This window comes from Chiloscyllium plagiosum, unplaced genomic scaffold, assembly GCF_037043375.1.
Source record: "Chiloscyllium plagiosum isolate Xiang-an unplaced genomic scaffold, Cpla_swu_hap1 HiC_scaffold_2, whole genome shotgun sequence".
NCBI lineage: Eukaryota > Metazoa > Chordata > Chondrichthyes > Orectolobiformes > Hemiscylliidae > Chiloscyllium > Chiloscyllium plagiosum.
In genome coordinates, this window is record NW_028270140.1 from 128744403 (window position 1) to 128761296 (window position 16894).

General features: G+C 41.7%; 1 protein-coding gene across 2 annotated transcripts in view; it reads left to right on the forward strand.

The window, feature by feature from the left end:
- The first annotated feature begins 101 nt into the window (after positions 1 to 101).
- The window catches only part of lrp2bp (LRP2 binding protein), a 35118-nt gene continuing 18325 nt past the window's right edge, over positions 102 to 16894 (forward strand). Inside the window, exons 1-5 of one of the 2 annotated variants that reach the window (XM_043705951.2) lie at positions 102 to 216; positions 3036 to 3138; positions 6903 to 7018; positions 9059 to 9174; positions 12563 to 12676. In XM_043705951.2, the coding sequence (XP_043561886.1) occupies positions 3110 to 3138; positions 6903 to 7018; positions 9059 to 9174; positions 12563 to 12676 (375 nt within the window). In that variant the 5' untranslated portion in view covers positions 102 to 216; positions 3036 to 3109. The remainder of the gene's footprint in view (positions 217 to 3035; positions 3139 to 6902; positions 7019 to 9058; positions 9175 to 12562; positions 12677 to 16894) is intronic. The other variant, XM_043705960.2, reaches the window with a different exon arrangement.

Consider the following 16894-nt stretch of genomic DNA (forward strand, 5'->3'; position numbering starts at 1 on the left):
ACTTCTGGGCAGCCTAGCAACTGCCGGGCGCGCTGTCTCCACAGCAACTGTCCTTCCCTGAGGACCGCCGCGGGCTGTGGGGGGGAGGGAAGGCAGACAAGCGGGGCCACCGTGCGAAAGGCGCCCAGCGCAGGTGGGGAAGAACGGCCTGGTGGTACCGCTGCTGCCGTCGCGCCTCAGCACTGAGAACGAATACGTCATGAAGCAAATATTAATGTAGGGAGAGTTATATATGTTCACGTTAACGTAGATAAAATGACATGCATTAGTAGAAAAAACGGTATTGCAGGAGAAAATTGTTATTTAAAAATAATGTGAATGCAAGAAAAATGCTGAATGACTTGTGCCTAAAATAAAGAGTAATCTGTCTGGGGTACACTGGATGTTCCAATAGTGGTGCCCTGCTGTATAACCTGTGCCTAAAATAAATAGTAAAATGTCTGGGGTACATTCGATGTTCCATTGGCGGTGCTGTGCTGAATAATTTGTGCCTAAAATAAATAGTAACGTGTCTGAGGTACATTGGATGTTCCAAAGGTGGTGCCCAGGACAATATTTTATCTCCTCCCAATCAATCAGCAATATAAATGCAGATTGCCTGTTCAGTTTCATATTGTGGGTGCTTGGGGCATCACAGTGGCTCAGTGGTTAGCACCGCTGCCTCGCAGCGCTAGGGACCCAGGTTTGATTCCATCCTTGGGCGACTGTGTGGAGTTTGTACATTCCAAAGATTTGCAGGTTAGATGAATTGGCTGTGCTAAATTGTCCACCGTATACAGGAATGTGTAATTTAGATACATCAGTCAGGGGATAAATATAGCAGAAGTGTTCTGGGTGGGCTATTCTTCAGAGGATCAGTGTGGACTTGTTGGGCCTGTTTCCACACTGTAGGGATTCTGTGATCTTTTTGGGCACAATTTGTTTGCTGTGTTTCATATACTAAAGCCACAACTACTTCTCAAAAATAGAACTCTTTGAAACTCATTTCATGTAATGAGGGCATTGCTGGCTAGGTTAGCATTTATTGTCCATCTCTAATTGCCGAAATGGCAGTTAAGAGTCAACCACTTTGTTGTGGGTCTAAAGTCACACGTAGGCCAGACTGGGTAAGGATGGCAGTTTTTTTTACCTGAAGGGCACTAGTGAAACAGACAATCAGCAATGGATGCATGGTCATCACTTGACTCTTAGTTCCAGATATTTATTGAATTCAGATGCCAACATCTGGCATGGCAGGATTCAGACCTGGACCCCAGAACATTACCTGGATCTCTCTTTTAACAGTCCGATGCTAAGACCACTAACATCGCCTCCCCACTACCATTTTCCTGGTTGTAAACGACTTTGGTCATTCCCATTAACAAGCAAAGGTTTATTTTGATTGATTGATTTAGACAGTATTGCAGATGATCATAGTAACAAAGATGAAAAGTATCTGCAATTCTGGAAGTTTTGTTTGCATCTTTAGCCTAACAGAATGCAGTGGAGGAGATTTCAAAAATAATATATATGACGAATTTCATAACCAGGCGGCCTGCCAAAAGACTTTATAACTTCAAATAACTTTGTTTTCTTATGTTACAGCAAAAAGTACCAATCATTAGTGTGCACACAGCAAGTTCCCATAACCAATATTTTTTGAGAGCTGGTTTGAGTCTTAATCATTGGCTGGCACAAAGTACTTCACCATTGTTTTTAATATAGTGCTTCAGTTAAACATAAATTCTAGGTACTGTATATCCAATAGTGTAGCAATGCTCAGTACTACACTGAAATATCATCCTGGATTGTTTGTGAACCAAAAACGGTTTCAGATGAAAGAACACAAACACTAATGCCAAGGAACTCCAGGCATCTTTAAAAGGCTCTTTTCCTCTGTCCAGAATTCATTGTAAAGTTAAGAGGTATCAGGTAGCAGTTGCCAGCATTTTTGGATGTTATTGGCTAATCATCATTATGACTAATTAGCTAAATAACAGATTAATTTTATGTATTGTGAGGCACAAGTTGATTTTTTTCCATTATTCATAAATGGTCTTGTATTTTTCTGAAGCAGACGTTACTTGCACTATCCTGAAACATTTGTGTCATTGTCATTTGATTTCTCACTAACTGATGAAAGATGGCATAAGCCATACACTTTACTCAAGTTAGTAACAGAGTCTGAACTGTATAAACTGGATTTATTTAACTTTTGCAGTATGCACAAAACAACACACATAACAATAGTAGACCAACTTCACCTTTTAAACTGCTTATTGTTTAAATAACATTAAAGTAAATTAATCACTCAACCATGCCAATTGGTCCACCCTAATTTTGTTATTTTTCTCAGGGGTTAAATTCACTTTTTCCTTTTACTTGCAGCAAAACTGTCTTTTTGCTAGCTTCATTCTCCAAAATTCTGCCTATCCCACTCCAGGGACCTGAACTCAAAGATCTGGTTGGACACTCCAGTGTAGTACTGCACCATTACTGAACTGTTGAGTGTGCTGTCTTTCAGATGAAGTGTTAAACCAAGGTCCCATCTGCTGTCTTAAGTAGACAAAGAGCACATGGAACTATTTGAAGAAGAACAGGCGAGTTATTCCTGCCAATATTTATCCCTCAACCAACTTCACTCAAACAGCATAGTTGGTCATTATTACTTTGCCATTCATGGGACCTTCCTGTACTGCATTGGCTGCATGTTTACAAAACCACAACCGTGACTCTACTTCATATAAATTACTGAAATAAGATAAATGTTGCCAAAGGTTTTTATCTTGCACTCGTTAGGACAAATATAAAAATGCTAAATTTGAAACAATCACAACAACATTCTCTACAAGAGAAGAGTGCTGAATGGCAAATCAACCCTGATGATACGTCTGTACTGATAAATGACTTCAAAGGAGATAGTAATGTGCTTTTCCTGTGGTTGTGAAGGTTGTGATTTAAATGCCAGCTTATACATTCATAAATTATCCTGTAGCCTTTAAACTTTGAAATGCAATGAAATGGTTTTACACCTTTCCTAATCATCTAATTTCCAGGTTTGATTATTTGGAATTGGGTGTTGTTCAGATCTCTCAAACATAATCTTCCTGGCTAAGTGCATCCGTACTGTATGGAAGGCAAAAGGAAAACTCATCATCCGTAAGTTTAAAAAACAGCAGAACTGGGTAGTCATCTTAAAACATTCAGAATTTTAGATTACCCTATAGCAGAGGTGACCAACTTATTCACATGAGGGGCAACATTTCATATCGGAGGGGAGTCTGAGCAAATTGCAGAACAGTAAAGGTTACCACAACAGTAAACATGAACTTTATCAAAAATACTCAGCAATAAATTAAACATTAATAATTTAAAAATAGTCATTAAAAAGTGCCAAACAGTAAAGCTTAATAATAAAGCCATTTTTTGACTAAGAAGCAAAACTAGAGAGAAAAAACAGCTTCAGTTCATGATCAGTGGAGAAAGGGATAGTGACTGGGTCTGCGCTAAGGAGTTAGGTTTAATGAGCACAAACTTTGGATTGCCTCTGATGGGGCACCACCTTTGCCAGAATTCACATGAAAGTGGGGCATGAAAGTAAATTGACTTTCACCATAAGTTTCCTTCTTTCACAGCCTGCTTTTCCTCTCCTACACTTGTCCCTTTCCCTCTTTTTCTCTTGCCCCTTTCATTCTCTTACCTCTATCACTGTTTTTTCTTACTCTGTCCTCTTTAGTAATCTTTTGGCTTTGAGGCAGAGGCTTTCAGTTCCAAAAGTTTCCACCAAGCTGTTACCCCACCAGAAAACATCATGCAGTGAAATAAAGGTGGCCACATTTTATTTCCCAGACTAAAACCAAAACTGCAAAAAGCTATTTTTTTTAACAGAAAAATTAGCAGGAGCTACCTGGTGGGCTGAATTTCATTCCTGCCTTCACCATGTGGCCAGACTCAGAATTACCTTTTGCCATATGACTGTCATTGCCTTCTCCCTGTTGTGTGACTCTCATCTCCTTAGCCCCCTCCCCAAGCTAGTCTCCAGGAAACTGACCTATTCCAAAACCCAGCCTGCAGACTCTCTGCCACAAGCCCTGGCCTTAAGCTACTCCTCCCACATATCTTGCTGATGAGCCCACCAATTAAGCCTGCAGCAGCACCTGGGGAGAGGAAGGGCCTCTGGTGCAGAAGCTGTTCCTTACATAACCTTCCACTTCCACTTACCTGTATTTGAAATTCCAACTCAAATAAAATATGAATAAAATAAATTAAACTACAATAAACGATTAGTTTTCTTTCCTGGTCTATTCTAGTGTAAGGTTATGTTATAATTAATTATGACAACCATATTAAAGAGCTGCAAATCTGTCGACCAGTTGAAGCAGGTGTCTGCCAATGAAATACCATGTGTGGCTGGCTGGCTGTAGGTTTGGCACCTTATATATACTGTAAACAATGAGATAAATACATAGCTAAAAAGGTAAAGTCACCATAGTTCTATCAGTCCATAGGGCTGGCTCTCATGAGAGAGAGAGGGAGACAACTGGTGGTGGTTTTAACCTAAAGGTCACCACATCTCAGGGAAGAGGAGAGATTGCGGAGGAGAGTCCTTCATTGTAATCTCAGCTGGTGTAGAATTTAAACCCACTCCTGTGGGCATCACTCTGCACAAAACAACTGTCCAGCCAACTGAGTTAAACCAACCCCCATACATATCTGGCAGGATAAAATGCTGTGGCAATTGTAAATATCATATGATCAGATGTCACATGAATTGCCTTTTCAACTTGAAATGTAATATGATCAGAATGTTGCATAATCAAAGCACAAAGTCTCTTCATTCAAATTTGGGAATACTGAGCGAGTTTCATGACAACCCAGTGTTAGTCTGAAAATGGACTTGGACCTTGATCAGGTTACTTGAACAAAGAACAAGGAAAATTGCAGCAAAGGAACAGGCCCTTCAGCCCTCTAAGACTGCGCCAATCCAGATTCTCTATCTAAACCTGTCGCCTATTTTCTAAGTGACTGTATTCCTCTGCTCCCTGCCCATTCATGTATCTGTCTAGATACATCTTAAATGACATTATCATGCCCATCTCTACCACCTCTGCTGACAGTGTGTTCTAGGCACCCACCACCCTCTGCGTAAAGAAATTTCTACACATCACCCCTAAACTTTTTCCCCACTCACTTTGAATGCGTGACCCCTAGTAATTGAGTCCCCCACTCTGGGAAAAAGCTTCTTGCTATCCACACTGTTATACCTCTCATGATTTTGTAGACCTCAATCAGCTCCAATCCCAACCTCCGTCTTTCTAATGAAAATAATCCTAATCTACTCAACCTGTCTTCATAACTAGCGCTCTCCATACCAGGCAACATCCTGGTGAATCTCCTCTGCACCGTCTCCAGAGCATCCATATTCTTTTGGTAATGTGGCAAGCAGAACTGTATGCAATATTCCAGATGTGGCCAAACCAAAGTCTTATACAACTGTAACATGACCTGCCAACTTTTGTACTCAATAACTTGTCTGATGAAGGAAAGCATGCCATATGCCTTCTTGACCACTCTATTCTCCTGCGTTGCACCTTCAGGGTACAATCGACATCAATTTTCTCCAGGACTTCTCCATTTACTGTATAGTTTGCTCTTGAATTGGATCTTCCAAAATGCATCACCTCGCATTTGCCCAGATTGAACTCCATCTGCCATTTCTCTGCTCAACTCTTCAATCTATCTAAATTCTACTGCATTCTCTGACAGTCCCCTTCACTATCTGCTATTCCACCAACTTAGTGTCATCTGCAGACTTGCTATCAGACCACCTATTCCTATTTCCAAATCATTTATGTATATCACAAACAACAATGGCCCCAGTATGAAACGCCACTGGTCTCAGTTCTCCATTTTGTGAAACTCCCTTCCACGACTGCTGTCTGTCTCCTGTTGCCCAGCCAGTTCTTGATCCATCTAGCTAGTACATTCTGGACTCCATGCAACTTCACTTTCTCCATCAGCCTACCATGGGGAACCTTATCAAATGGCCTTACTGAAGTCCATGTATATGACATCTACAGCCCTTCCCTCATCAATCAACTTTGTCACTTCCTCAAAGAATAATTCTATTAAGTTGGTAAGACATGTCCTTAGTGGCGCTACCAGCATTTTCCAATGATGACGGTTGGTTGGGGTGGGGAGGGTTGCATTAGGCAGACGGTAGAGTTGAAAAAACACTCCTGCTCCTCAGCTATGTTTTTTGAAACATGCGTAATGATCACTTTAGGTTTACTGAAGGGATTATTTGAAAGATTGTCAAAATCAATCATAGAATGAAAGTATTTCAGGCATCCATTCAGCTTAGAACATTGGTCTTATTGTCTTTGTTTTACTCAGGCAAGACAGATTAGATCACATTAGAGTGTGGAAACAGGCCCTTCGGCCCAACAAGTCCACACCGACCCACCAAAGCGCAACCCACCCATACCCCTACATTTACCCCTTATCTAACACTACGGGCAATTTAGCATGGCCAATTCACCTGACCTGCACAGCTTTGGACTGTGGGAGGAAACCGGAGCACCCGGAGGAAACCCACGCAGACACGGGGAGAACGTGCAAACTCCACACAGTCAGTCGCCTGAGGCGGGAATTGAACCCGGGTCTCCGGCGCTGTGAGGCAGCAGTGCTAACTGCTGTGCCACCGTGCTGCCCACAGGTACAGTTGTCCATTACGTAAACAAGAATCCTGGTTCTAAAAGGAATTAGATTTTTTTAAAAATGGAATGTATGAAGCAAAATTACTAGGGCTGTGCAGACAAATTCTTAAATAGTTCTTAGTTCATTTGTAAGTTTTAATAAATAAGCATTTTTAACCACTGGAAGCTTGAATTTCAGCATGCTAATAATGAAATAAATTGCAGGGTGCAGTCAATAAATCGAAACAAATTAACCTCTGAACTGTTGCCTCAGAAGCAAACCAACAAGTGTCCGTCGTTGCAAGAGCGTGGGATCAAGAACAGCGCTGCCCAGAATTTAGGTAAATGATATAGGAACAAGAATGTTTTTAAAAATTTGAGAGTAGTCCTGTTGAAAGTACCCTGGCAATTTCCTGCAAATGAGTTTGAATCATTCATTTGCATATGCTAGACTTGACTATAAAACAATAAGAAGCGAGATAATTGAGGTATTTAATATGTTCCAAGGATTAGATATTGTAAATAGAAATCCCTGTGGTGTGAGAGTCCATCCAGTACTAAAAAATGTGTGAGCATTATAACAGAACATAAGGAAAACTAGAGCGAGCCCATTCAGGGGTGAAATCAGAAAACAGTTCTTCCATCAATGTTTTAGTGGAAATCTGGATCTCTTATCTGCAAAAAACATCATTGAGGTTAGATGAATTGAAACTCAATATTGTGAGTCATAGGTTTGTCAGCAGTAATAAATTGGGAAAATTAGGTTAGGCTACTGATAAGGCATGATATAATTGAATGGTAGAATAGGCTCAAAGGACTGCATAGTCTACACCTTTTTCAAATGTTGCTAAATGGGGATCAGTCCGTTTGTTTGGCCAGATGGCTAGAGTGTAGCCCAAAATAATGCCAGCTGTTGTCGTTCATCTCAATTTGCCACCTTAACCATCCCCATGCTTGGTGCAAAGTGGTGCCCCAGAAACCGCACAACCTATTCTCTAATACTTTTGATCTGTTTTTTATTAGATTAGATTACATTACAGTGTGGAAACAGGCCCTTCGGCCCAACAAATCCACACCGACCCGCCGAAGCGCAACCCACCCATTCCCCTACATTTACCCCTTTACCTAACACTACGGGCAATTTAGCATGGCCAATTCACCTGACCTGCACATCTTTGGACTGTGGGAGGAAACCCATGCAGACATGGGGAGAATGTGCAAACTCCACACAGTCAGTCGCCTGAGGCGGGAATTGAACCTGGGTCTCCGGCGCTGTGAGGCAGCAGTGCTAACCACTGTGCCACCGTGCCGTGTGTGAACTATGGGCTAATGACTTCTTCAGATACTGAAGCAACCCATGTCTGTGTGCAGCAAGAGCTGGACAACATTCTAGCCTGGGCTGATCAGCAAAAAGAAATAGATGCACCACACAAATGCCAGGCAATGACCATTTCCAACAAGAGACAAAGAATTTAATCATCTCTCTTTCAGATTCACTGTGTAACCACCAGAAGATTACCATTAGCCAGAAATCCCACCCTCACTCCTGAAGAAGGGTTATACCTGAAATGTTGACTTCTCCACCTCCTGATGCAGCCTGGCTTGCTGTGTTCTCCAGCCTCCTGCTTGTCTACTTTGGATTTGAGCATCTGCATTTTTTTTTTTGCCTCTAAGAAATTGAACTGGGCCAGCAATATAAATGCTGTGCCTACAAGAGCAGGTCAAAGCCTGAAAAATCTACAGTGAATGCTCCATGGAGTTTCTCCCACTATCTACAAGACACAAGTCTGAAGCATGGTAGAATAGTCTCCACTTAGCTGGATGGTTGCAGCTCCAACAATTGTCAAAACTTGACACCATTGGGACAAAGCAGCCAGCTTGATTGGCAACTGATCCACTACCTTCAGTATTCACTCCAACACCAATCCACAGGGGCAGCAGTGTGCACTATCTACAAGATGCATTGCAGCAACTCTCAGGCTGTTTAGACAGTTATGACACTAAAATCAGGACACCACCATCTGTAAGTTCCCCTTCTGGTTACTCACCATCCTAACTTGGAAACATATCACTGTTCCTTCAGTGTTGATGGATCAAAAAACTGTTACTCCCTAACATCACTGTGGGTTCACCTACCATCCATTCACTGCAGCAGTTCAAGTAGGAAGCTTACCACCACTATCTGTCAGGTAATAAGGAATGGATACTACAAAACGCATGGTTAGAGCAAGGAAGCAGGTTCTGAATTGTCGCCAGCCAGAGTTCTGTGCTGTTAGCTCCCAATAGCCATCTACCTCATTGAGCTGACTGACTCCCCCAAGGAATCTGTTGTAATGTGGAAATACGGACTCTACATGCGTATTTTTGTACTTTACATTCAGCTAAAAACTTCAAGAAAACCTCTGATGTGAAAAGGGCAGATGCTATCTTAAGGAAACGAATCAATGATGGAGATTTGCAAGCAATTTTCCTGCTGGGGCAACTCTACTTTGAAGAGGTAAGATAATAATGAATAAATATAGCCAAAAAAGAAGCTATTAGATTGTTAATATATTATGCAGATGAAAATCGCTATAATAATTTGTTCTTTTGTATTTTTTTATCTGCAATCCCAAACTAATAGTTTGTATCATATGCTTCCACATCAAATTTTGTCATCAGATTTCTGGAGTGAACATCATTATTGTAGGTGATTATTGAAAATCAAACTTATTGCAGGCTAACTTTCCTTTTCTTCAAGAGAATTAAATATTAAGCAAAGCCTGCAATAGGCCAATTTTTTATTTTTATATGATTATGTGGACATTCATGGATTGTAATCATGTTACCAGATATTTTCTTGTCTTATCCCTGCCTAACTTTATAATGGATGAGCTATGTGTTTGTTTCTAAATTAAAATTTCACAAGCAGATTTTTTATTCTTTTTGTCCTGGAATTTTGCTCCTTTTATTTTGCTGGTAACTTTTTTTGGTTGATTCCTTCAAACTAGCAAGTCTACACAATGAAACAGTAAAGACAGTTTGCTGCTAACCATCTGCCATTATCATTCATGCCAAACATGTAACAACAGAGTATGTTTGTCCTGCAGAAGGAGCCCATTTAGCCCATTCAACCCCAAATTGTATAATCTTTTGATTCAATTATGTACTGGATGATATTATCTCAAAAATCAATCAAATATTAGGCTAAAATAAAATATGTAGCATAAACTTTACTATAAAGTTTAATTGTAAAAAAAATTAATGCGTAAAAGAACAGTTTACTTAAAATTTTGTATATTTGGTAAAATTATTCTGCAGTTGGTAAGTAAATTCTGCAGGTAGACATCCACTTTCCTAAGGGCAGGAAGGAGGCATATTCCACATCCCAATCACTTTTGGACAACTTAATAGTAAAGGTTAAATAATTCCTAGCTGTGGAGTTGGAGAGCAGGGGTGAGTCTTCAAGAGCAGGTACCCTATGCCACACAAACTGACCCATAGAGGCATTGATTACCCCAGGTGTGACCACTCAACCCTCCAGCCTTTGAAATCAACTTTGCCTTCCTGGATCTACCTAATTGTTCTACCTCATCTGCTAAGCCCACCCTTCTTTGAGGACTCCAACAATCCTTTGATCCAGAGCATGTTGCAGTCACAGCAATAACCACCCCTCCTGCTTGTGGCTTCCGGGCTAGCAGAGGCAAGCTCACTTCTGACCTGATGGCCAATTGATTGGAAACACCTCTGTGAGATCCTGGCCAGTCTTTTCAAGACTGAATACCATGTCAACTAAAAAATAATGAAACCAACACAAAATAAATAGCTGGATTTTGCAGGTTTTGTGTTTCCTAACCCAACTAAACTATCAGTCGAGATCCACCCACAGTATGCCAACTGTCCTGCAACCATTTTACACTCAGCTGGTCTAGGGTGAAACTTTTATAGGAAGTCTCACCTTAGAAAAGGTAGTGGCCAATCTAACCGTAGTGCAGTGCACCTTCCAAACCCATAACCACTACTATCTAGAAAGACAGAAGCAGCAGCTATATGGAAACACCACCACCATCACCACCATTTACAAGTTCCCCTTTAAGCTCTCACCATCCTGACTTGGAAATACAGTGACACTGATGGATCAGTGATTTATCAGAATCTTTCAACTCTGTCCTTTCAAACCAATTGGACAATGGTACTGCAAGAAGGCAAGCTTACCACCACCTTCTCAAAGATGTACCCTCTATGTAAGGGTAAGCAGTAAATGTTGGCCCTGTGCCCATACCTCCTCCCTCACCTCTATCCAAGGCCCTAAAGGAGCCTTCCACATCCATCAATATTTTACCTGCACATCCACTAATATCATTTATTGTATCCACTGCTCCCGCTGCGGTCTCCTTTACATTGGGGAGACTGGGCGCCTCCTAGCAGAGCGCTTTAGGGAACATCTCCGAGACACCCGCACCAATCAACCACACCGCCCCATGGCCCAACATTTCAATTCCCCCTCCCACTCTGCTGAGGACATGGAGGTCCTGGGCCTCCTTCACCGCCGCTCCCTCACCACCCGACGCCTGGAGGAAGAATGCCTCATCTTACACCTCGGAACACTTCAACCCCAGGGCATCAATGTGGACTTCAACAGCTTCCTCACTTCCCCTTTCCCCACCTCATCCTAGTTTCAAACTTCCAGCTCAGCACCGTCCCCATGACTTGTCCGACCTGCCTAGTTCCTTTTCCACCTATCCACTCCACCCTCTCCTCCCTGACCTATCACCTTCATCTCCTCCCCCACTCACCCATTGTACTCTATGCTACTCTCTCCCCACCCCCACCCTCCCCTTGCTTATCTCTCCACTCTTCAGGCTCACTGCCTTTATTCCTCATGAAGGGCTTTTGCCCGAAACGTTGATTTCGAAGCTCCTTGGATGCTGCCTGAACTGCTGTGCTCTTCCAGCACCACTGATCCAGAATCTGGTTTCCAGCATCTGCAGTCATTGTTTTTACCTAGTAAATGTTGGCCCAGCCAGTGCCGCCCGAGGGTAAAAAAAATGGTTTGAGCAGTTGCCATTTCAGTGACTCCAGTTTGGTCCACAAATAGGAAGAAGAAGTTGAAGCAAGTGGGACAGAGGGTATGCACAGGTTGTTGGTGAGGCCAGTCTGGCAGTCCCCAGCATGGATGTGGGCTTATATGTCCGTGTTGAGCACAGGGAGTCCCGAAATAATTGACCCCTCTTGCTCTGGCACCTCCTGCTGAGTAAAAGCTCAGTAGTCACCAATTTGGTGTGCGCCTTTCCCCATTGTGGGTACAATAATATGGGACTGGATGAAGCAATGGACTGACTATTAATTGGCTACTTAAAGACTTCAGTAGACCCCAATCTGAGTGATTTGTACAGTGGCTTCACCGTGCCTTCACTCCATTGGCATTGTGAGTGTACCTATACCAAACGTAATGCAGTAGTTCCAGTGGCTAATTTTCACCACTGTCTCAGGGACAACTAGAGATATGCAATAGATGCTGTCCTAATCTGCAATGCCCATATCCCTCAAACAAAAATAAAAAGTAGAGGTAGATGGAAAGGCAGGAGACAGGCCAGATGCTGCACGCCTCCTCATCCATCTCCAACCCTTCGTACTAGCAGAGAGGTCTAAAGTCCAGCTGAAGGTTACAGCCTTTCTTATTGCAAATACTGCTGCTATTTCATGACCAGATGCTGCTACTTAATGGTGTCGGATCTTCCTAAATTAACTAACTTGACTTAAAAGTAAAGACTAAGACCCAAACTTAAAGTCAAATTCTCACATATATGTAAGAAGGCTGACTGCAGGAAGTAAACTCAATGTTTTTTAAGAACAAAATCGAAAATTATCCTATTGTTTGACTGGCTTTTTTATGTATGCTTTAGGGATGCTTTGAAACAGCTTTTGAAGAGTTTAACAAAATTAAAGACACAGACTTTCAAGCTCTGTATCAGCTTGGTGTGATGTATTATGATGGCTTAGGTACTAAGGAGAATCCTGTGAGTAAATAAACTACTGTTACTATCTGATGTGTTTCAATACCATATTTTTGTGTGCCAGTCATATTACAAATAGAGTAAATTGGAGAGTCACTCCCCTATTCAGTGAACATTCAAACATGAAATGGGATCCATGGACCATTTGTCCCAACAAGCTTGCTCTGCCATTCAATAAGAACAAGGCTGATCTGTTTGCATTTCAAAGTCCATATTCCCATTTATACCTGATAACCCTCAGTTGCCCTGCCAACTCTTGTCTTTAAAAATGATGCCTCTTCCACAACTTTCCGAGACAGAGTGTTCCAAAGTTTCTCAACCCTCAGAGAGAAAATAATTCTCATAGTCCTGATGAGGCAAACCTAACTTTGAAACAATGTGCTCTGATTCGGCAATAACCTAAAACAGGAAGCATCCTTTTTATGTTCACCTTGGTAAGACCATTCAGGATCTTATACACTCCAGCTAAATTACCCTTCACTCTTCTAACCCCAGTAGAATAAAGCCTAGCTTGACCAATTTATTCTCCTTTAGACAATTCTGTCATTCCAGGTATCGAGCTAGGAAACCTCCTCTGAACTGCCTCCATTGTAATTACATCATTCCTTAGATAAGGAGATCGAACTGTACACAGCTTTCGAGATGTGGTCTCACCAATGCCCGACATAACTGAAGGAAAACATCCTTAGTTTGATGTTTAATTCCTCTCATAATAAAGGATTGCATCCAATTAGCCTTCATGCTGTATCTGCATACCAACATTTTTGTGACTCATGTACTTGAACATCCATACTTCTTTGCACCTTGGAATTCCATAGCTGCTGTCTGTTTAGGTAATATTCTGCTTTTTTGTTCTCCCTGCAAAAGAAAACAACTTCACATTTTCCCACGTTACATTACTCCATCTGCAAGTCTTTTTCTTCTTCACAACATACTTTCCTACCAATTTAGCTACCATGCCTTCACTCCCCTCGTCTAAGTCATTTATATGAACTGTAAAACATTGAGGCCTCTGCAGGACTGCATTTGTCCAAGTCAGCCAATCTTTTATCCATGTTAGCCCTTACTCCATATTCTTGCACTTTCTACAATAGTATTTTGCCTTCTGGAAATCCATTACTTCAACAGGCTTCCGCTTATCCAAAGTGCATGGAGTTCAAAGAACTCCAAAAATTGAAAATTACAATTTCATTTTCAAAGACCTTGCTGACTGTTCCCAATTATCTTGAGTTCTTCTCTCAGCATGCAGCTTTAATCTCTAATTCTCACACCTCTACAACACAAGTCAGCCTTATAGTTTCTTGTTTACTGTGATCCTTCTTGAATAAAGGCACCAAATTTGCTACTTTCTAGTTTAATGGAAGTTTCCTAAATCTTGGGAATTTTGGAAAGGTAACACTTCCGAAGTGCAGACAGTTCTTTACAAAGAGTACTGTGCATTAGTCATATCTGACCACTACAGTCACTTCTGTGATCCATATCCCATCAGTAGCGGGGAAGATGTTGAAAGGTATTCTGAGAGACAGGATCTAAATGCATTTGGAAAGGCAAGGAGCGATAGGGATAGGCAGCATAGTTTTATGCACGGGAAATAGTGTCACACAAATGTGATTGAGTTTTTGAAGAGGTGACCAAGAATAGAGATGAACGTTGCCTACCTGGACTTTAGCAAGGTCATTGACAAGGTTCTGCATGGTAGACTGCTTATTAGAGTTCGATCACGCGGGATCCAAGGAGAGCTAGCCAATTGGATACAAAATTGGCTTGACAGTAGGAGACAGTGGGTGGTGGCAGACGGCTATTGTCCAGACTGGAAGCCTGTGACCAGTGGTGTGCCACAGTGCTGGGTCCACTATTGTCATCATTTATCTAAATGGTTTGGATGGCAATATAGGAGGCACGATTAGTCAGTTTATGGATGACACTAAAATTGGTGGTATAGTAGATAGTGAAGAAGGTTATCTGAGATTACAATAGGACCTTGATCAACTGGGCTAGTGGGCCAAGGAATGGCAGATGGAGTTAATTCAGATAAATATGAGGTGCTGCATTTTGGTAAGACAAACCAGGGCAGGACATACACATTTAGTGGTAGGGCCTTGGGAAGTGTTGATGAACACAAAGATCATAAGACACAGGAGCAGAAATTAGACCATTCAGCCCGTCAAGTCTGCTCTGCCATTCAATCATGGCTGATAAGTTTCTCATCCCCATTCTCCCACTTTCTCCCCATAACCCTTGATCCCCTTGACAATCAAGAACTATCTATCTCAAACTTAAATACACTCAGTGACCTGGCCTCCACAGCCTTCTGTGGCAGTGAATTCCATAGATTCGCCACTCCGTGGCTGAAGTTTCTTCTACTCTGTTCTAAAAGGTCTTCCCTTCACTGTAGGGCTGTGCCCTCGGGTCCTAGTCTCTCCTACCCTTAGAAACAACTTACCAGCATCTACTCTGTCCAAGCCATTCAGTATTCTGTACAGATCCCCCCCTCATTCTTCTAAACTCCATCGAGTATAAACTTCAAACATTCCTCATATGTTAAGCTTTTTATTCCTGGGACCAATTTCGCGAACCACCTCTGGATGCACTCCAGGGCCACTACATCCTTCCTGAGATGTGGGACCAAAATCTGCGCACAATACTCCAGAACCTTATAGAACCTCAGAAGTACATTCTTTTTTTATATTCAAGTCCTCTCAAACTAAATTGCATTTGCCTTCCTAACTACTGACACATCCTGCGAGTTTACCTTGAGAGAATCCTGGATAAGAACTCCTAAGTCTCTTTCCACTTTAGACTCCTGAATTTTCTCCCCATTTCGACAATAGGCCATGCCGCTATTCTTCCTACCAAGTGCATGACCTCACACTTTCCCATGTTGTGCTCCATCTGCCACTACTTTGCCCACTCTCCGAGCCTGTCCAAATCCTTCTGCAACCTCCCCACCTCCTCAAACTATCTGTCCCTCTACCTATCTTTGTATCGTCTGCAAACTTAGCCAGAATGCCTCCAATTCCTTTATCTAGATCGTTAATGTATAAAGTGAAAAGTTGTGGTCCCAACACTGAGCCTGGTGGAGCGCCACTTGTCACCAGCTACCATCCTGAGAAGAACCCGTTTATTTCCGCTCTTTGCTTTCTGCCAAACAGCCAAGCTTCTATCCATGTTAGCACCTTCCCTCTGACACAATGGGCCTTTATCTTACTCAGTAGCCTCCTATGCAGCACCTTGTCAAAGGCCTTCATGAGGTCCAGGTAGATAAAATCCATTAAGACCTATGGATGCAGGTACATAGCTCCTTGAAAGTGGTGTCACAGATAAACAGGGTGGTGAAAACATTTCGCACACTTGCCTTCATCGGTCAAATCACAGAGTACAGAAGTTGGGATTTTATGTTACAGGTGTACAGGACATTGGCAAGGCCATATGTGGAGTACTGCATACAGTTCTGGTTGTTGTGCTATGGGAAGGATGTTACTAAACTAGAAAGAATGCAAAATTGATTTCCAAGGATGTAACCAAGCCTGAAGGTTTGGGTTATAAGGAGAGGCTAGATAGGCAGGGATTTTTTTTTTTCCTGGAGCATAGGAGGCTGAAAGATAACCTTAGAGTTTTATAAAATTATTAGGGTCATAGATAAGGTGAATAGCAAAGGTCTTTTCTCCAGGTAGGGAGTCTAAATTAGAGAGCATAGGTTTAAGGTGAAAGGGACAAGATTTCAAGGGAAATTTTTTCCGCAAAGTGTGTAGTGCGCATATGGAATGAGCTGCCAGTGGATGTGGTAGGGGCAGGTACACTTACAATATTTAAAAGATATTTGGTCAGGTACATGGATTGGAAAGATTTAGAGGGATATGTGCCAAACGCAGGCAAATGGGGCTAGTTCAATTTAGGAAACCTGTTCGGCTTTGCTGAAGTGCCTGTTTCAATACAGTAAGACTCTATGACTAAGTGAATTTGGATAGTCTTTGCAATTTACTAATATGCATGCGTAACATCTGCAGGACTGCCCAAAGTTACCTCAGAAACAGGCTGAATCAGAAAACGGCCAAAATTCAGTCACACGGTTAGGAATATCTGATTCCATAATAGGTCTATTTTAGAGATATAACTTTTAATTTTCAGAATACAGATTTTAGGGTGGAGATTTAAGTGTAAAAAGTAAGAAAAATAGAAAACATGATTAAGAACCTAATAAACAACCCTGAAGTAAATGTA